The sequence below is a fragment of the Salmo trutta genome, chromosome 21 (genome assembly GCF_901001165.1).
Source record: "Salmo trutta chromosome 21, fSalTru1.1, whole genome shotgun sequence".
NCBI classification, from domain to species: Eukaryota; Metazoa; Chordata; class Actinopteri; order Salmoniformes; family Salmonidae; genus Salmo; species Salmo trutta.
The window spans coordinates 35,997,957-36,019,822 of record NC_042977.1 but is presented as its reverse complement, the minus strand read 5'-3'; the positions used below and the strand labels follow the sequence as shown (position 1 = coordinate 36,019,822).

The 21,866-nt window shown below is 43.1% G+C and overlaps 1 protein-coding gene across 2 annotated transcripts; it reads left to right on the top strand.

The window, feature by feature from the left end:
- Positions 1-7,262: 7,262 nt before the first annotated feature.
- LOC115157323 (uncharacterized) lies at positions 7,263-9,831 on the top strand. 2 transcript variants are annotated; one of them, XM_029705484.1, is made up of 11 exons: positions 7,263-7,368; positions 7,495-7,679; positions 7,756-7,859; positions 8,134-8,225; positions 8,383-8,563; positions 8,805-8,910; positions 8,987-9,075; positions 9,156-9,247; positions 9,371-9,478; positions 9,592-9,633; positions 9,730-9,820. In XM_029705484.1, exons 1-10 carry the CDS (start codon positions 7,305-7,307, stop codon positions 9,606-9,608), a joined length of 1,038 nt encoding a protein of 345 aa, XP_029561344.1. In that variant the 5' UTR covers positions 7,263-7,304; the 3' UTR covers positions 9,609-9,633; positions 9,730-9,820. The 2 variants fall into 2 exon arrangements, with proteins under 2 accessions (XP_029561344.1, XP_029561343.1); XM_029705483.1 differs by lacking the exon at positions 9,592-9,633 and having other exon boundaries at positions 9,730-9,831.
- Positions 9,832-21,866: the final 12,035 nt, after the last annotated feature.

Here is a 21,866-nt window from a genome sequence, read left to right as displayed (position 1 = left end):
ATTGTGTCAATCTTCAGAAAATATATCCTATATCTGCCATTTCTACACTTGTAGCAATGATATTTTTTGAAACATTGCTTTTGCTGAATAAGCCTGGGTCAATGGAAACCTGCCTACTGATCTGATAAGACAGATATGACTGCGTTTAAACAGGCAGCCCAATTCTGTTTTTTTCCCACTCATTGGCCTTTTGCTCAATCAGATCAGATTTTGGGCAAAAGATCAGAATTGGGATGCTTGTGTAAACGCAGCCATAGAAACCACAATCAGTTTTATTGGCACAAGATTAAGCGTGTGTTCCTCTGACCAGGCTTTGCTGAGGCATGCCAGATCTTACAACGCCTGGATAAGTATCAGCTAACCACATATGTTATAGCAATCTGGTTCCTGACACACTCATTGGTTGATGCATGTACTGTCTGAGCAAGGGATCGCAACCTAATGCTGTGTTCAGTAACCAAGTGGTAATTCACCATATATGACTGGGAAGATTCCACTTGAACGGCCCTCCAACTGGTAATTACTAGTGGGAAACTTGTCTATCATCCTGAGCTCCCACATGCTGACCTCTGATGTCATCTACTACGAAAATTACCTCGATAATTGCATTTTCTTCAGTTAAATGCAACAACAAAACATTACTTATAAAAAGCAATCTATTAATATGGTTTTTGAACACTATAGTTTGTTTACAAGCATGATAGCTGTACTTTTAGTTTATTGTTTATGCAGCTTGTTGGCCATTAGCCAATCGCCGTTTCTCAACGAGTTCAAAGCACGGGAATGCATCCAACTAGTTATGACATCACAACTGGTAAATTCACATCTCCCACTTGGTTAAAAACGCAGCATAAGTATCTGATAATTCATTGCAAGATTGGAATGAGTTCATAGTAATAATTTCCAGATCAGTGATTGATTGCCTGTGTAACAGATGTAAAATATACTTTATGTATTTCACCGAAAATATTATATTTATTTTAATTTATTATTTTAAGATGTATTACATTACTTTCAAGAGTGAATTATTTTATTGTATTTCTTTTCTAAATTGTGTTAATGCTGTGATGTCATCAACGGGAGCCATGCTCTTACTCCTCAGTTTGCTCAGAGCGTGAGGAGGAGAGGCAAATATACTTGTATGGAGTCCAGACTGCAGCAGTAACTTTTGCCTTGTATTTGTATCCATTCCATGCAGTCATTAAAAGAGAGACAACCGGCTGAATTGTGTCCAAAGCCTTATCTTCCACCTACACCTTACCAGAACACAATGCAGAAAGGTACCGGTGCAGAACCGGTTACATTGGTGCCATGACCCAGATCAGCGTGGATCATTGTGAATCGTCGTTGATCAACACCAGCTTGGTCGCCGGGAGTTGCTATGCTATAAATAGGTTGGAAGTGAAATCTCTTATACACGCAAGGGGGAAAAAAAGCTAATGTTTTGTTAGGTATATCTCTTAGATTAACTGATTCATTTGAAATTGTTGATACATATTTCATTTGTGTATATTGATAGTGAATGACTTATATTGTTGGAAAAGGAGACCATGTCTTCGGTGATGAGCTTGAACTGGTTCTTGGGAGAGGGAGGTTTTCCAGGGAGTTGCCTCAGACCCCAGCTAGAACTATAGATGTAGATTCACCAAAGTTTTGCTCTACTCGGGTGCCTAACGACACACCCTCAGCTCCTGTAATTATGTCTAGTGACACTCACTCAGATAGTTCAGAGGTGGCCAGTCCTGACCTGGGAAATCTTATCACACAACTCGCCCATCAGATAGGACAGTCTATATCAGCTCAAATTAGGAAGAAAGGTGAGAGGAAGGAGGATAGCGGCGCACATGCTCAGAGCTCCAGTGCAGGCCAGACATTCGCTGACACACCCTCCCTTAATAATTTATTCGGTATGAACTTGGTCATGCAGTCGGACGTGAGAGAGCCTCTATGTTTCAGAGGGGATGGGTCTGACAAGTACTCAGTACATGAATGGGAGGAACTCATGGACGTTTACCTGAGAAAGAGGGGTGTGCCGGTCATAGAACAGTCGCAGGAGATCATGTCCAAGCTTATGGGGAGAGCTAGAGACATCATAAAGATAACACTCCGCAGCAATACATCTCTGAAACCTCACGAGAACCCCAAAGTGATAATAGATATACTGAAACAACATTTCAGTGAGTTGACATATTCATCCATGCCTCTTGCCGATCTTTATAACACTTTGCCAGTACTAGAAGAAAATGCCATGGAGGACTGGATCCGGTTGAACAAGGCAGTAGATGTGGCCGACGAGTGTTTGAGGAGGCAGGGTCGGAGCACCGAGGACTCCAGCCGAGAGGTAATGATGATGTTTGTGAAACACTGCCCAGATCCTTCTCTTTCTGCAGATTTAAAGTTCAAAAAAGCTGATAGGTGGACAGCAGCTGAGATACAAGAAAGTCTAGATAAGTATTAGTCTGAAATGAAAGCCCAAATGTTGACCAGGTCAAAGCACCCTGCTGCTGTGAGACAGGTGGTCACACATGTCCAGATGCCTGTACTTGAAGATGAAGTGACATCTTGTCCAGTGTCTCCTAACCAGAGTGAGGTAATTGTCACACCCTCTAATCAAACTGAAGGAAACTGCATGCAAACCTTGATAAGCTTACTTGATCGTGTGCTAACGCAGAACACTCAGACAACAGTAAGACCGCAGCACCCACCTAACCAAGGGTACTCTTACAGGAAATATTGCAAGGTGTGTAACGGTTCAAACCACTCTACACTTGCACACTGTAGAAGGGAGGGTCTGTGTTTGTCATGCTTTGAGTCAGGTCACTGGAAGAAAAACTGTCCGAAGTCTGGGCCTAGATACAGTGAAGAGGACACACGAGCAACCAATGGAGCGGAGCCGTTAAACTAGCGGGCCCGCATTTGGAGGGGGGATATGCGGCTCAAGAGAAACAAACCCTCGAGTGTGATGAAGATTTAGAACGACGATATGCGAACGCATGTAGTACAGCACCAGAAGGGGTTCGGGTCATAGCGCAGAATATACAAAGAGTAACGCCATTTGATGAACTGTTTCATGCCCCAGTCACTGTAAATAACCAGTTCCAATTGAAAGGGATGCTTGACACTGGCTCCATGGCCTGTACTTTAAGCGAAGCAGCAGAACAAAGAATGCTTGCGGAAAATATTAGTCTAGAGAAGAAGCCACTATCAGAGCCAGTCGTTCTCGTTGGTGTAGGGGGGAAAACGGCACAACCAAAATGCATGTATGAAGTTGACCTTAACGTGTATGGGATTAGTTGTTTAGTCCCAGGTCAGCATGATGATCTCATTCTCGGTACAAACTTGATAAAACACCTTACGCATCAAATGAAGGGTACTGACGAGTACTGGAGACTCATATCAGAATGTACTTTACAGCCATCACCTGCAGGTGAATACTTCTTGAACATGATGACTAACCTGACATGTTGGCAGAGTGAAGAAATGCCCAGAAAAATAGGGACAGTCAAACTCAACCAGGCTGTCACACTCCTCGCTAAACAAGAGCATCTAGTATGGGGGAGGCTTCCCAACAGCGTGCCAATGTCTCCAAGGAGCACTATTGTGGTCGAACCCACATCATTCAAGACCATGCCACGAAATATCATGGTGGTTCGAGTCATTACACCCATGTGGGGCGACAGGTGGGTGCCCATGAAAGTCACTAACCTATCGGCCAAACCGTTTTCCAAGGCTCCTGCAAGATGGAAGGGGGAACTCTAGGAAAGCAGCCCATCACAACCGACTCCGTGGAATTGAAGCAGAGACTGCTAGATGTAGGGTTGGGAGAGATTGACATCGAACCCTGTAAAATCAGTCAAGCATCAAGAGAGGAATTAGTTCAGTTACTTATTAACTACAACGATGTGTTCTCCAAGAGCGCTCTGGATTGTGGCGAAGCCAAGGGCTTTGAGCATCGCATTCGACTCACAGATGACAGACCGTTTCGCCTACTATATCGGAGGGTTCCGCCTGCCCATTACCAGAAACTACGACAAGTGTTGACGGAAATGGAGGAACAGGAAATAATCAGGAAATCCGTTAGCGAATATGCTTCCCCTCTAGTAATGGTGTGGAAGAAAGACGGTGGGCTTCGTATATGTACAGATTTCAGATGGCTAAATGGAAGGACACACAAAGATGCACATCCGCTTCCACACCAATCTGACTGTCTTGCATCTCTAGGGGGCAACACCTACTTCAGTACGATGGACTTGACGTCAGGCTTTTACAACATACCTATGTGTGAGGAGGACAAAAAGTATACAGCCTTCACTATATCACTGGGTCTACATGAATACAATCGAATGCTGCAGGGCCTATGCAATAGTCCAGCTTCATTTATGAGGATGATGCTTAGCATTTTTGGAGACCTAAACTTCAGTAGCCTGCTGTGCTACCTAGACGACCTCTTGGTGTTTGCACCAAGCGAAAGACAAGCCTTGGATAGATTGGAGCTGGTGTTCCAGAGACAGACAGCACAACCTGAAACTGAGTCCAAAGAAATGCAATTTCTTGCGGACGTCTGTGAAATCTTTGGGTCATGTCATTAATGGTGATGTGGTGGCTGTGGACCCGACCAAGGTGGCTGTGATATCCAAAATGACAAAGTCGGATTTAATGGAGGAAGATGGGTGCACGCCATCAGTACGAAGGATCAAATCCTTCCTAGGAATGATATTCTACTATCAACATTTCATTCCAAACTGTTCTTCTATTGCCAAGCCACTCTTCGCTCTCACTGCAGGTCAGAAAAGAAGGGGGAAGGTGAAGACTGAGAAGCAAGCTGGCAGCTTCAGAAAGTTGAAACCTACTGACTGGACTAATGAGTGTGATTCTTCACTTAACAGCCTTGTCATGACGTTGCCCTCTTTGAGTACAGGGAGGACAGTTGACCCCCTCCCCCTTGCACCATCCCCCAACCTACCTCCCCCCACCCAGGCCCTTTGTGAAGGGGTTGTAAAATTCTAGAGGAGAATCTCCTACCACATGGCCCAGTTGAGACAGAGAGGGGTTTCATAGAGAGACACAGGAAATTCTTCCAACTCACAGAATTGGGGAACCGAACGACATTTATGTTCTGGAGAAGGTATGGAAGATTGGTGAAGAATCCAGCTACGAACTGGTCCGCTTGGTACAATTTTGTGATACTCAGAAGAGACAATATAGCCATATTACCATAAAACTGTTTATATAATAGCCTCAGCTATGGGACTTGCATCCAAATGGTTGTATAGAATGTATTAATAAGGATAAAGCTATTTGTGATACATTGAGATGCTGTGTACTGATGTTAATGTGATAGAATGTATTTATGTTCAAAGATTAAATCAGTCATCGGCACTCCCCAGGGACACGGACAGGACCAGGCGTCATTTGACAAGCCTGTTCTAGGTTCACCTATAAAACCCCCACCCTGATTTACATTGAGCAGACCAGGCCTCCACTCCATTGCGAGTTGGCCAATAGGTTTGACCATCCAATTCCTCTATTGAAAGTGAACTATACCACGTGGTTTACTTTTAGACTATCGATACCGACAGAATAAGAACAAGTCTTTGATATTAATTAATAGTCTGCAGCTAGAAATTATATAATTGAACGCGAAGACCAACGAAACATTCATTCTATGACGACATTAATGAATGTCGCTTTGAAAGATCCATTCTAACCGAGAGAGAGAAAGAGAGAAAGAGAACTCTCCAACAGAACGACTCTCCAACAAGGATCCCGCCGACACACTGAGCGTAAATATATATTGATTGCAATTGTTCCCGAATGAGTGAGCGTTCATGTGCAAAGGATTAGCATATCAATTGTTAATATTAATGAACTCTGTGTGCCTCCTCAGCTGACCTTTTATGACCCATTGTTTAACAAGACACCAGCCATGCCTGTTTAGCCCACTAGGGCACATTACTCTACCAATTCTTTGTGACGATAATTACTGTTTGTATGCTTTCTGTGAATTACTTAGTTTAGTAAATAAATGATTTTAAGACAATTGATGTATGGATGACTTTAGTAAAGGCTGGGTTCGTGCAGATACAACAATTTACGACGTTTGGAATGAGACTGGACGCGAGGTAAAATACACCATTTAAACCAGAAGATAATCGGCCTATACTATAATAGAATATTATAATATAGGAAAGTTATATTAGGAAAATTATAACTTTGTAATCTGAATATTTTCCTTGGTACCCCGATCTCCTAGTTAATTATAGTTAAACGATTAATCAGTTTAATCGCGTGATAATAATTACAGGGAGTTATTTTGATAACTGTGGCCCCATCATCGGATGGGGCCACAGTGTCTTCTGATCCCTCCTGTCTCAGCCTCCAGTATTTATGCTGCAGTAGTTTATGTGTCGGGGGGCTAGGGTCAGTCTGTTACATCTGGAGTATTCTCTTGTCTTATCCGGTGTCCTGTGTGAAATTAAATATGCTCTCTCTAATTCTCTCTTTCTTTCTTTCTCTCGGAGGACCTGAGCCCTAGGACCATGCCTCGGGACTACCTGGCATGATGACTCCTTGCTGTCCCCAGTCCACCTGTCCATGCTGCTGCTCCAGTTCCTACTGTTCTGCCTGCGGCTACGGAACCCTGACCTGTTCACCGGACGTGCTTGTTGCACCCTCGGCAACTACTATGATTATTATTATTTGACCATGCTGGTCATTTATGAACATTTTAACATCTTGACCATGTTCTGTTATAATATCCACCCGGCACAGCACTTTGAGATATCAGCTGATGTACGAAGGGCTATATAAATACATTTGATTTGATTTGATTATGTAAACTAGCGGGCTTGGCCACCAATTAAATGGCTGGTCTTACCTTAACCTTGATCAGCATTTTGACTGTCGCATAAAATACGCTTTAAATCGATGTAAAAAATACCTAATCCACACTTAGTGTGGTACTGTCAAATTGAGCAAACCAGATTGTTCAATCTTTTTGATTCAACTTTATTTCCTGTGTAAGTCACTATTCCGTCCGTCCATCGTGTTTTGTGAGACATAGGTTCCGCTTTGCAGACTACTTTATGGGGAAAAGATGTGACTATTACAATTTTTACTTTTAAAACCCATAAAAATTCAAGGATGTTTTCAGACCAGGAAATACCAAAACTGATGACGTTGGTAAGTTTTTAGGTCTATAATTATCGCTCCTTGACCTCTCACAGGTGTTCAGAATTAAGATGATTAGGATCAATTGGTCCATAAATATTTCTAGTTTGTAGGCACTCCTAGATCAATCAGTCATGTCTCTCCTTTGGCAATGTGCAATTGTTTTGGCTGTTGTAGCAGCAAGCGCTGCCAATGAAGGTACGTCTAATAATGAACGCATAATATGATTACGTAGCGCTGAGACCATGTGAACTTGAATAGGCTACTTATCGCATGCTGACCCTTGAGATGTGAATGATGACATTATCAAATTTATATTTTTAGATTTTAATGTGGATTGTGAGAAACACTCCATTAAAGTGACATGGAAGGTCAGTCCAGAGTTGGTTGAAAATGCTGCCCGTCTTTTCCTTGGACACTGTGTTCCGTCCACATTTTCTGTTCTTCCCACGGGAGAAGGGATGGCGACATTCCACTACAACCTCAATGGCTGTGCCATCAAGAAACGGGTAATGTCTAACTCTTGACCCAATGTATGCCCTTTTGGATCCTGTGACGACTAATGCTTCTCCTTCTGTTCCCTAGGTGACTGGCAAAAAACACATCTATTCAACCAACCTGACTTACAGACCTGACCGAAAGCCCAAACCTGCTGCTATTAGTCACCATATTAAGTGTGTTTACATAAGGTAACCATCTATGCCAGGGGTACTCAACTCTTACCCTAAGAGGTCTGGCGCCTGCTGTCTTTCGGTTCTACTTTATCATTAATTGCACACACCTGGTGTCCCAGGTCTAAATCAGTCCCTGATTAGAGGGGAATGACTAACAAAATGCAGTGGAACTGAGTTGCGTTTTAGGGCTCTATTGGGTATGGTGTACTGTAGCTATGGTGTTGGAATCAAATCTTCCTAAGCCTTTGCCACCTTCATTATTAAACCAAACATTCCCCCTTGTATGTAGACCTGAGGGGTGGATTCCCCCATTCCTTATCCCTGCCTATGGTAGTGCTGAGGGTCATGGAGGATTGGTTTTCCACATGGCACTCCTCAATGGTGAGTGACTCATACAACATCAATTATTGTAAGAATATGTTCAGTCAACTTACCTGGTAAAGAAATTCCTAGCAGAGGACACTGCCCAAAGCTAGTTGAAACCTGTGGCTGTACAGTACGTATGAGCATTGCGCCCCTTCCCCTCTGTTGCATGTAGAAGACCTTACTGGTCTGGCTAAGACCAGCCTGTTTCCCCTGGGCTCTTTCATCCCCATCTGGGCAGCAGTGGATCAGAAGGACCATCAGCCCTTGCTGCTGCTCTTGGAGGAGTGTGTGGCGGCCACAACACCAGAACTGCAGTCTGCGAGCCTGGTGTACCCCATCATCACCAACAAGGGGTATGTACCAGACCTGGCTATGGCCATGTTTTGGTTTTTGACTGCCTAGCACTACACAGCCTACTCAAATGACCAACTCGTCATCAAGCTTTGATTATTTGAATCTGCTGTGTAGTGCTAGGGCAAAGCCTAAATGTGCACTGGGGGATTCATCCCATTAAAGTATGGAATACATTTTAAAGTTTGATTATTTGCTGGATGGAAGTTCTGTTTGTCTGCTCATTGCACAATGCATTTTCAGTTGCCTTGCTGATGGGAAGACTGGGAACTCCAGGTTCCTGCCTAGGTACCACTCGTCTGCTATTCTGCTTTACCTGCAGTCCTTCAAGTTTGCCCTAGGCGAGGAAGTGAGTGGACCACAAGTTCTCGGTATGACTGGGTTGTTTTCATACTGTAGCTCTTGACTGTTCTCTTTCACCCCAGGTGTATATTCATTGTAAGCTTGTTGCATGGGACCCTGAGGTTTTTGATATAGAAAAGAAGGCCTGCCACTACATTAAAGAGACTGGAGAGTAAGTATTGGTCACATTCTTTAACATTGGGCCATAATGACGTTAGTGCCAATGCAACAGCCAACTTTTTTTATTCATAGATGGGAGCTGCTGGATGACCCGTCTCAAAGTGACCTCTGCAAGTGCTGTGACTCGAGTTGCAAGCCTCGGTTGAAGAGGGGTGTGGATTCAGGTATTTTGAGGCACTTCATTTCAAGCCTGAATGAACTGTTTAGTTCCATATTCATTTGAGCTGATCACTCTTGAGTTTCTGATGGGAATGCAGCTTGAAGTAATTCATTTTTTTTGTTCTCAGGACCCCAGGGCCTGGTTCAAAACTCTGTTCTTGGACCGCTCACAATAGTGGAATACTCTGAAACCCGGATCCCCAGTGAATTTGTAAAATATCCTACTGTAAAACAAGGTTGGTGATTTTGGCATTGACGACTATAGTTTACATTTATAAATGTATCAGATTGGATGCCAAATGAACTTGAACCTGTAACCTACTCATCTGTCATTGTGTTCTGTGTTCAGTTGACTGGTTGGTGTAATGGTCTGGAACACTTTGCTTGTCAGGTGTGTGTGTGTGCTGGTTATTGGCGGTCATTTTACTGTAACATCCCCCAACGGCAATGAGATGCATGTTACTAACAATTCTTCAACCTGTTACAGGGATGGCTGTCTTTTCTGTCTCCACAGCCATCTAATTGTTGGTGGCCTGAAGGGTGTGCATCACAGTACATTTAGAGAAGTGCTGGAAACTACAACCCCATCCACCCAGTATGGATTTGAAGTCCTTTGACTTGAGCATGTTTCAATAAAATGAGTACTTTACAATGGTTTTTGTCTCTAATGGTTGTCAAAATGCTATGATCCTGATGAGCTGTACCCTAAATCCAGTAGTGCGGAGCCGGTATCTACACAAAATAGCCAAGAGGTGACCATCTGGTTGTAAGAAGATGATCACAATGTGAGTGCTCAGTGTTTTGCGACTTCGTGTTCTGGACTACCCAGTGTCCTGTTTACTCTTGAACTGTAACACTTTCTTCTCTTGGCATAATTAGTTTGCTAATGATAGTCACAGCAGGTGTTCATGCAATGGTAAAGCTATTTGAAAGATTGTCATAAGTGAACCTGATTATTGTTGGCTATACTTTTTCAGCAGTAGCCCACCCCAAGATCAAATTGACACAAGCCAAGTTTAGAGATTGTAGGTGGCTGATGGCCATGCTTAGGTAACAATCCAGGAAAATGGCAGCAGCTTACATTTTAGTTCAAATGTAATTATACATTTTTTTTAAGCAAGTGCCCATCAGGGGAATTTACCCCAAAGATTATGCCTTGGTTTCAGTGTCTTTCATACATCACCTGCAAAAAATGCATACCTTTCTAACGCTTATGTACAGTTTAACTAGACTAAGGCAAGATTTAAAATCCCAGCAGTTCAAGATTAAACTGTTCCCATCAGTTTATTTTTGGCACATTCATTGGAATATAACTGATTAAACATTTCATAACACTGGCATTTCCCCTCTGACAGGTCACAAATGAATCCCACCCCAGTTAAATTTCAGCATAGCTCATGAGGCCAGTATTTGCACTGTATCTGGTAACAGAACAAGCGTCACAGGTTTCGTTCTCCCTTTGCTTTTTTTTTATTTTGCCTTGTCCTCCAGGAACCTCTTGTGGGGTGACGATGTCGACTGTAGCTGACTTGGCATTTTCCTTGGCCTGGGGGGCGACTGCAATATGGCCGCTGTTTGTAGACCTGGTACTTTTGAACAGGAACTCATGACTATTGGTTCAATTATAATGGGCTCCCGAGTGGCGCAGCGGTCTAAGGCACTGCATTTCAGTGCGAGAGGCGTCACTACAGACCCTGGTTCAACCGGCCGTGATTGGGAGTCCCGTAGGGTGGCGCACAATTTGGCCCAGCGTTGTTAGGGTTTGGCCGGGGTAGGTTGTCATTGTAAATAAGAATTTGTTCTCTACTGACTTGCCTAGTTAAATAAAATACGCTATTTCCTAAAATGTGTTTCCCTTTCTTACCAACATTTGGAGGAAGGTCACTGGAGACCTGTGGGGTGGCAGGGGTAGAGATCATGGTGGGTGTGAAGCCTTCAGCTTGAGCCAGACTGGTTGCTTGTGGGATATAAGGATGGCTTATCCTGGGTGCCGCTAAATAAAACTTAAAACCAGTCTATGCCTGCCAACTGCCTTTCCTTATTCAATGTGTTTTGGATTCCCATCCTCTCCGCCAGGTCAAAAGTAAGTTTTCGGACATCCCAGGGCTCTTTCCATTTTTTGGGTATGACTCACTAGGTCTCATTCTAAAGAACCACTGAAGACTGGTTACCCACCCAAATGGCCGTGGCCTGGGTTTTGACCTGCTTGTCTCAGTGGCGCCTCAGGGTTTTGGGTGGCACATTAAAAGCCCGGGCAGCTGCCTTAATGCCCTGCCCATGTTCAATAGCATTCAGGGCACAACGAAGCGCCTCTTCGCCATAGCCTCCATAATCAGATTTTTTCTTGTTAACTCATCTAAAAATAAACCAGAATTATCTTAGGAATGGTGGAGAACTGACCCTGAACCTAACTCCTATTCTGAACCTAGCCTAACCGTAAACCCTATTCTGACCCTAACCCCTATTCCTGCTAACTGGGGGATTAGCTGGCTATGATAGACATATTATGCTAGCTGGCTAGCATTTATTTCACCTCGGACTTTCTGCTGGTGAGGTTGCTAGCTAGCTAGCTAACTTGGCTAGCCAGTGCCTAAATTACAGCTAGAAACAAATGATCAACCATAAAGAGATATCTTGCCGCATTGGTGTGGCAGGCGGATTCCTGCCCTCAACATACTAAGCTAACATATTACTACTTTACTAAAAAAACTATCAAAATGCTTCTCTTTAAACAAATGGATGATTTATCTTATTAAGGCTTCCTTACATGTATATATAACCATATGTATCTAACTTCATTGGATTATATCTACAACTTTTTCTAAATTATAAATAATTAAATCAATTAAACTCAATTGTTTTACATTTACATTTTACATTTAAGTCATTTAGCAGACGCTCTTATCCAGAGCGACTTACAAATTGGTGCATTCACCTTATGATATCCAGTGGAACAACCACTTTACAATAGTGCATCTAATCGTTTTGATGGAATGACTTCAAAAATGTTGAAACAGAGGACATTTGTAGTTGATCAAGAATAGCGGCAGCCAGAGGAACTGTTGATTTTTTTGTTGTTGTGAGTTACAGGGGGGAGGGCACGTCTTACCCCAGGGTGCATCTCGCCCCATAGTACCCTATATCCCAGTTGATTTGATGTTGAATTTACAACACTTCTAAGCGATGAATAAGAAATGGGAAAGTTCCAATTCCAAACAAGCTTAAGTCTCATTCTGTACCTGTTCAAATACTCTGGAAATGCCGTATTGCTTTCTTCCTTCCATGAGATCACTAGCTATTCCATTACTTTTCCAGTGATTTTTTTGTTAAAAAAAATTACATTTAGAAAGTTGACATAAACAAATAGTCTCGACAATTGAATTTCCTGCTACGGTGCATTTTAATTTCTTGTCTCTTATATCTCATTACATCAACAACAACAAAATTGCTAAAACCTAGTGTCAAATAAAAATTATGTGGTTGAAGTGTTTTTATTACCCATTTAGGAAAAATGCAAATTAATACATTTGAGACAGGTGGCAGTGCACACAGGCTATCTGTTTCATGTCTCAGGTAGCCCTCGAAAGCCAGCATGGACAGAATGCAATAATTGTCTCATGCCATATTATAATTGCACTCCTCTAGATCTGAAAAAATTGAACGGTGAAACTTGCATCCATCCAGTCAACCATAAAAGCAAGCCAAAGCAATTCAGGCATTCTTGAAAGTCTGGACAATCCTTGTCCTGCAAATAAAACATTTTATAGCAGAAAAAAATGATTTTGCAAGCAGTAGGCATTTGTAAATAAATGCAGTGGAACTTTATAGTTAGACCTACTGGATGATGTTCTACCTTCAGAATTATTTGTGAATCATCGTTTATTTGAAAAAAAAACAGTTTCCATCATGCAAGAAGTTTGACCAAATAAAAATCGGCCCATGTCAAATGGATAAAAATTGTGTCAATCTTCAGAAAATATATCCTATATCTGCCATTTCTACACTTGTAGCAATGATATTTTTTGAAACATTGCTTTTGCTGAATAAGCCTGGGTCAATGGAAACCTGCCTACTGATCTGATAAGACAGATATGACTGCGTTTAAACAGGCAGCCCAAATCTGGTCTTTTCCCACTCATTGGCCTTTTGCTCAATCAGATCAGATTTTGGGCAAAAGATCAGAATTGGGATGCTTGTGTAAACGCAGCCATAGAAACCACAATCAGTTTTATTGGCACAAGATTAAGGGTGTGTTCCTCTGACCAGGCTTTGCTGAGGCATGCCAGATCTTACAACGCCTGGATAAGTATCAGCTAACCACATATGTTATAGCAATCTGGTTCCTGACACACTCATTGGTTGATGCATGTACTGTCTGAGCAAGGGATCGCAACCTAATGCTGTGTTCAGTAACCAAGTGGTAATTCACCATATATGACTGGGAAGATTCCACTTGAACGGCCCTCCAACTGGTAATTACTAGTGGGAAACTTGTCTATCATCCTGAGCTCCCACATGCTGACCTCTGATGTCATCTACTACGAAAATTACCTCGATAATTGCATTTTCTTCAGTTAAATGCAACAACAAAACATTACTTATAAAAAGCAATCTATTAATATGGTTTTTGAACACTATAGTTTGTTTACAAGCATGATAGCTGTACTTTTAGTTTATTGTTTATGCAGCTTGTTGGCCATTAGCCAATCGCCGTTTCTCAACGAGTTCAAAGCACGGGAATGCATCCAACTAGTTATGACATCACAACTGGTAAATTCACACCTCCCACTTGGTTAAAAACGCAGCATAAGTATCTGATAATTCATTGCAAGATTGGAATGAGTTCATAGTAATAATTTCCAGATCAGTGATTGATTGCCTGTGTAACAGATGTAAAATATACTTTATGTATTTCACCGAAAATATTATATTTATTTTAATTTATTATTTTAAGATGTATTACATTACTTTCAAGAGTGAATTATTTTATTGTATTTCTTTTCTAAATTGTGTTAATGCTGTGATGTCATCAACGGGAGCCATGCTCTTACTCCTCAGTTTGCTCAGAGCGTGAGGAGGAGAGGCAAATATACTTGTATGGAGTCCAGACTGCAGCAGTAACAGCAGTAGTTTGCCTTGTATTTGTATCCATTCCATGCAGTCATTAAAAGAGAGACAACCGGCTGAATTGTGTCCAAAGCCTTATCTTCCACCTACACCTTACCAGAACACAATGCAGAAAGGTACCGGTGCAGAACCGGTTACATTGGTGCCATGACCCAGATCAGCGTGGATCATTGTGAATCGTCGTTGATCAACACCAGCTTGGTCGCCGGGAGTTGCTATGCTATAAATAGGTTGGAAGTGAAATCTCTTATACACGCAAGGGGGAAAAAAAGCTAATGTTTTGTTAGGTATATCTCTTAGATTAACTGATTCATTTGAAATTGTTGATACATATTTCATTTGTGTATATTGATAGTGAATGACTTATATTGTTGGAAAAGGAGACCATGTCTTCGGTGATGAGCTTGAACTGGTTCTTGGGAGAGGGAGGTTTTCCAGGGAGTTGCCTCAGACCCCAGCTAGAACTATAGATGTAGATTCACCAAAGTTTTGCTCTACTCGGGTGCCTAACGACACACCCTCAGCTCGTGTAATTATGTCTAGTGACACTCACTCAGATAGTTCAGAGGTGGCCAGTCCTGACTTGGGAAATCTTATCACACAACTCGCCCATCAGATAGGACAGTCTATATCAGCTCAAATTAGGAAGGAAGGTGAGAGGAAGGAGGATAGCGGTGCACATGCTCAGAGCTCCAGTGCAGGCCAGACATTCGCTGACACACCCTCCCTTAATAATTTATTCGGTATGAACTTGGTCATGCAGTCGGACGTGAGAGAGCCTCTATGTTTCAGAGGGGATGGGTCTGACAAGTACTCAGTACATGAATGGGAGGAACTCATGGACGTTTACCTGAGAAAGAGGGGTGTGCCGGTCATAGAACAGTCGCAGGAGATCATGTCCAAGCTTATGGGGAGAGCTAGAGACATCATAAAGATAACACTCCGCAGCAATACATCTCTGAAACCTCACAAGAACCCCAAAGTGATAATAGATATACTGAAACAACATTTCAGTGAGTTGACATATTCATCCATGCCTCTTGCCGATCTTTATAACACTTTGCCAGTACTAGGAGAAATGCCATGGAGGACTGGATCCGGTTGAACAAGGCAGTAGATGTGGCCGACGAGTGTTTGAGGGGGCAGGGTCGGAGCACCGAGGACTCCAGCCGAGAGGTAATGATGATGTTTGTGAACACTGCCCAGATCCTTCTCTTTCTACAGATTTAAAGTTCAAAAAAGCTGATAGGTGGACAGCAGCTGAGATACAAGAACGTCTAGATAAGTATTAGTCTGAAATGAAAGCCCAAATGTTGACCAGGTCAAAGCACCCTGCTGCTGTGAGACAGGTGGTCACACATGTCCAGATGCCTGTACTTGAAGATGAAGTGACATCTTGTCCAGTGTCTCCTAACCAGAGTGAGGTAATTGTCACACCCTCTAATCAAACTGAAGGAAACTGCATGCAAACCTTGATAAGCTTACTTGATCGTGTGCTAACGCAGAACACTCAGACAACAGTAAGACCGCAGCACCCACCTAACCAAGGGTACTCTTACAGGAAATATTGCAAGGTGTGTAACGGTTCAAACCACTCTACACTTGCACACTGTAGAAGGGAGGGTCTGTGTTTGTCATGCTTTGAGTCAGGTCACTGGAAGAAAAACTGTCCGAAGTCTGGGCCTAGATACAGTGAAGAGGACACACGAGCAACCAATGGAGCGGAGCCGTTAAACTAGCGGGCCCGCATTTGGAGGGGGGATATGCGGCTCAAGAGAAACAAACCCTCGAGTGTGATGAAGATTTAGAACGACGATATACGAACGCATGTAGTACAGCACCAGAAGGGGTTCGGGTCATAGCGCAGAATATACAAAGAGTAACGCCATTTGACGAACTGTTTCATGCCCCAGTCACTGTAAATAACCAGTTCCAATTGAAAGGGATGCTTGACACTGGCTCCATGGCCTGTACTTTAAGCGAAGCAGCAGAACAAAGAATGCTTGCGGAAAATATTAGTCTAGAGAAGAAGCCACTATCAGAGCCAGTCGTTCTCGTTGGTGTAGGGGGGAAAACGGCACAACCAAAATGCATGTATGAAGTTGACCTTAACGTGTATGGGATTAGTTGTTTAGTCCCAGGTCAGCATGATGATCTCATTCTCGGTACAAACTTGATAAAACACCTTACGCATCAAATGAAGGGTACTGACGAGTACTGGAGACTCATATCAGAATGTACTTTACAGCCATCACCTGCAGGTGAATACTTCTTGAACATGATGACTAACCTGACATGTTGGCAGAGTGAAGAAATGCCCAGAAAAATAGGGACAGTCAAACTCAACCAGGCTGTCACACTCCTCGCTAAACAAGAGCATCTAGTATGGGGGAGGCTTCCCAACAGCGTGCCAATGTCTCCAGGGAGCACTATTGTGGTCGAACCCACATCATTCAAGACCATGCCACGAAATATCATGGTGGTTCGAGTCATTACACCCATGTGGGGCGACAGGTGGGTGCCCATGAAAGTCAATAACCTATCGGCCAAACCGTTTTCCAAGGCTCCTGCAAGATGGAAGGGGGAACTCTAGGAAAGCAGCCCATCACAACCGACTCCGTGGAATTGAAGCAGAGACTGCTAGATGTAGGGTTGGGAGAGATTGACATCTAACCCTGTAAAATCAGTCAAGCATCAAGAGAGGAATTAGTTCAGTTACTTATTAACTACAACGATGTGTTCTCCAAGAGCGCTCTGGATTGTGGCGAAGCCAAGGGCTTTGAGCATCGCATTCGACTCACAGATGACAGACCGTTTCGCCTACTATATCGGAGGGTTCCGCCTGCCCATTACCAGAAACTACGACAAGTGTTGACGGAAATGGAGGAACAGGAAAAAATCAGGAAATCCGTTAGCGAATATGCTTCCCCTCTAGTAATGGTGTGGAAGAAAGACGGTGGGCTTCATATATGTACAGATTTCAGATGGCTAAATGGAAGGACACACAAAGATGCACATCCGTTTTCACACCAATCTGACTGTCTTGCATCTCTAGGGGGCAACACCTACTTCAGTACGATGGACTTGACGTCAGGCTTTTACAACATACCTATGTGTGAGGAGGACAAAAAGTATACAGCCTTCACTATATCACTGGGTCTACATGAATACAATCGAATGCTGCAGGGCCTATGCAATAGTCCAGCTTCATTTATGAGGATGATGCTTAGCATTTTTGGAGACCTAAACTTCAGTAGCCTGCTGTGCTACCTAGACGACCTCTTGGTGTTTGCACCAAGCGAAAGACAAGCCTTGGATAGATTGGAGCTGGTGTTCCAGAGACAGACAGCACAACCTGAAACTGAGTCCAAAGAAATGCAATTTCTTGCGGACGTCTGAGAAATCTTTGGGTCATGTCATTAATGGTGATGGGGTGGCTGTGGACCCGACCAAGGTGGATGTGATATCCAAAATGACAAAGTCGGATCTAATGGAGGAAGATGGGTGCACGCCATCAGTACGAAGGATCAAATCCTTCCTAGGAATGAAATTCTACTATCAACATTTCATTCCAAACTGTTCTGCTATTGCCAAGCCACTCTTCGCTCTCACTGCAGGTCAGAAAAGAAGGGGGAAGGTGAAGCCTGAGAAGCAAGCTGGCAGCTTCAGAAAGTTGAAACCTACTGACTGGACTAATGAGTGTGATTCTTCACTTAACAGCCTCGTCATGACGTTGCCCTCTTTGAGTACAGGGAGGTCAGTTGACCCCCTCCCCCTTGCACCATCCCCCAACCTACCTCCCCCCACCCAGGCCCTTTGTGAAGGGGTTGTAAAATTCTAGAGGAGAATCTCCTACCACATGGCCCAGTTGAGACAGAGAGGGGTTTCATAGAGAGACACAGGAAATTCTTCCAACTCACAGAATTGGGGAACCGAACGACATTTATGTTCTGGAGAAGGTATGGAAGATTGGTGAAGAATCCAGCTACGAACTGGTCCGCTTGGTACAATTTTGTGATACTCAGAAGAGACAATATAGCCATATTACCATAAAACTGTTTATATAAAAGCCTCAGCTATGGGACTTGCATCCAAATGGTTGTATAGAATGTATTAATAAGGATAAAGCTATTTGTGATACATTGAGATGCTGTGTACTGATGTTAATGTGATAGAATGTATTTATGTTCAAAGATTAAATCAGTCATCGGCACTCCCCCAGGGACACGGACAGGACCAGGCGTCATTTGACAAGCCTGTTCTAGGTTCACCTATAAAACCCCCACCCTGATTTACATTGAGCAGACCAGGCCTCCACTCCATTGTGAGTTGGCCAATAGGTTTGACCATCCAATTCCTCTACTGAAAGTGAACTATACCACGTGGTTAACTTTTAGACTATCGATACCGACAGAATAAGAACAAGTCTTTGATATTAATTAATAGTCTGCAGCTAGAAATTATATCATTGAACGCGAAGACCAACGAAACATCCATTCTATGACGACATTAATGAATGTCGCTTTGAAAGATCTATTCTAACCGAGAGAGAGAGAGAGAGAAAGAGAGAGAACTCTCCAACAAGGATCCCGACGACACACTGAGCGTAAATATATATTGATTGCAATTGTTCCCGAATGAGTGAGCGTTCATGTGCAAAGGATTAGCATATCAATTGTTAATATTAATGAACTCTGTGTGCCTCCTCAGCTGACCTTTTATGACCCATTGTTTAACAAGACACCAGCCATGCCTGTTTAGCCCACTAGGGCACATTACTCTACCAATTCTTTGTGACGATAATTACTGTTTGTATGCTTTCTGTGAATTACTTAGTTTAGTAAATAAATGATTTTAAGACAATTGATGTATGGATGACTTTAGTAAAGGCTGGATTCGTGCAGATACAACAATTTACGACATTTGGAATGAGACTGGACGCGAGGTAAAATACACCATTTAAACCAGATGATAATCGGCCTATACTATAATAGAATATAATATATAATGTTATAATATAGGAAAGTTATATTAGGAAAATTATAACTTTGTGATCTGAATATTTTCCTTGGTGCCCCGATCTCCTAGTTAATTACAATTAAACGATTAATCAGTTTAATCGCGTGATAATAATTACAGGGAGTTAATTATAAACATGTCTTCAGTTTAATGGTGACCCAAAGACATGACATCCTTAAGGAGAAGTTGTTAAACTGTGGTGTTCTTGGTCATCCGGATATCACAAGGCCAATGATCCTGTCAATTGATGCCTCCCTGGACACTTTGGGCGCTGTAATGTCTGAAATACCTGCTGGTGAAGATGGAGCACGTCCCATCGCTTTTGCCAGTAAAACATTGAGTGGCTCACAAAAAAGATATCCTGCCCACAGACTTGAGATTTGGCCTTGAAATGGAGTGTGTGTGAAAAGTTTAGCCACTGGCTCAAGGGACATTCATTTACAGTTTGGACTGATAATTATACCCTCACATACATAATGACAAAACAAAAACTTGACGCCTGCGAGCAATGATGGGTACCCAAATTGGCGCCTTACTCGTTCGATCTGAAGCACATAGCAGGTACAAAGAACGTTGTGGCTGATGCCGTCAGTAGGGACCCATTTGCCAAGTTAGTCCTACGATTTCTAAGGCTATCCTGTTTGTCAACCGCAAAAGACGTCCTTCAAGACGAGAGAGGCATGGATTTGATTCACAAACCCTTGCTCTCGTCAAGCAAGGGGAAAGGCTCAGGGTCCAAGATGGAGTGCTTTACAGGGTGACTAAGGATCCCCTGAGCAAACAAAAGAGACATCAGTATGTGCTGCCCAAAAATATGAAGGAGAAAGCATTGAGTGGTGTGCATGACCTTGCTGGCCACCAAGGGCAAGCTAGAACTCTTTATTTGGCAATGCAGCGTTTCTGCTGGCCCAAGATGGAGCATGATGTGAAGGAGTATGTCAAGTGCTGTCGGAGATGCATCCTGGCTAAGTCTCCCGAGCCGTCTGCTCGACCTCCCCTCGAAAGCATCAGAACCTCTGCGCCTATGGAGTTAGTATGTCTTGACTTTTGGAGTGCTGAAGACAACAAGCAACGCTCAGTGGATGTGTTGGTTCGGACAGATCACTTCACCAAGTTAGCTCATGCCTTTCCATGCTCAAATCAAACGGCAAAGCAAGTTGCCAGAAAGATATGGGACAAGGTATTTTGTGTTTATGGATTTGCTGAGCGGATCCACGGGCCAATTTTGAGTGAGCTAATCACAGAACTTCTCAAGCTCTCTGGTGTCGCCAAGTCACACACAACTGCATATCATCCCATGGGGAATGGGGGAACGGAAAGGTTCAATCGAACTCTGGGAAATATGCTTCGCTCACTCCTTCTAAAAGCTAAAGAGAAATGGCCGCAGCAGATACAAACTCTAACGTTTGCCTACAATGCTACTGTACACGAAACCACTGGCTATGCTCCATTCCAGCTCATGTTTGGTCGTGTTCCGAGACTCCCTGTTGATGTAATGTTCAAGCAAGTTTTGAGGGATCCTGTGGTTGTTGACTATAGTAGCTATGTCAAAACACTGATGTCCCATCTTCATGAAGCAGCGAACATCGCTCAATGGCATACAGTTAAAGAACAACAGAAACAGGCCAAACATTATGACAGAAAAGTCAGAAGCACTCACCTGAACAAAGGAGACAGAGTGCTTCTCACTAACAAAGGAGAAAGGGGAAAAAGTAAACTTGCCGACAAGTGGGAAGCTAAGGTGTACACGGTCATTGACAGAAACCTACATACACACATATACTGCTCAAAAAAATAAAGGGAACACTGAAATAACACATCCTAGATCTGAATGAATGAAATAATCTTATTAAATACTTTTTTCTTTACATAGCTGAATGTGCTGACAACAAAATCACACAAAAATAATCAATGGAAATCCAATTTTTCAACCCATTAAGGTCTGGATTTGGAGTCACACTCAAAATTAAAGTGGAAAACCACACTACAGGCTGATCCAACTTTGATGTAATGTCCTTAAAAGAAGTCAAAATGAGGCTCAGTAGTGTGTGTGGCCTCCACGTGCCTGTATGACCTCCCCACAACGCCTGGGCATGCTCCTGATGAGGTGGCGGATGGTCTCCTGAGGGATCTCCTCCCAGACCTGGACTAAAGCATCCGCCAACTCCTGGACAGTCTGCGATGCAACGTGGCGTTGGTGGATGGAGCAAGACATGATGTCCCAGATGTGCTCAATTGGATTCAGGTCTGGGGAACGGGTGGGCCAGTCCATAGCATCAATGCCTTCCTCTTGCAGGAACTGCTGACACACTCCAGCCACATGAGGTCTAGCATTGTCTTGCATTAGGAGGGACCCAGATCCAACCGCACCAGCATATGGTCTCACAAGGGGTCTGAGGATCTCATCTCGGTACCTAATGGCAGTCAGGCTACCTCTGGCGAGCACATGGAGGGCTGTGCGGCCCCCCAAAGAAATGC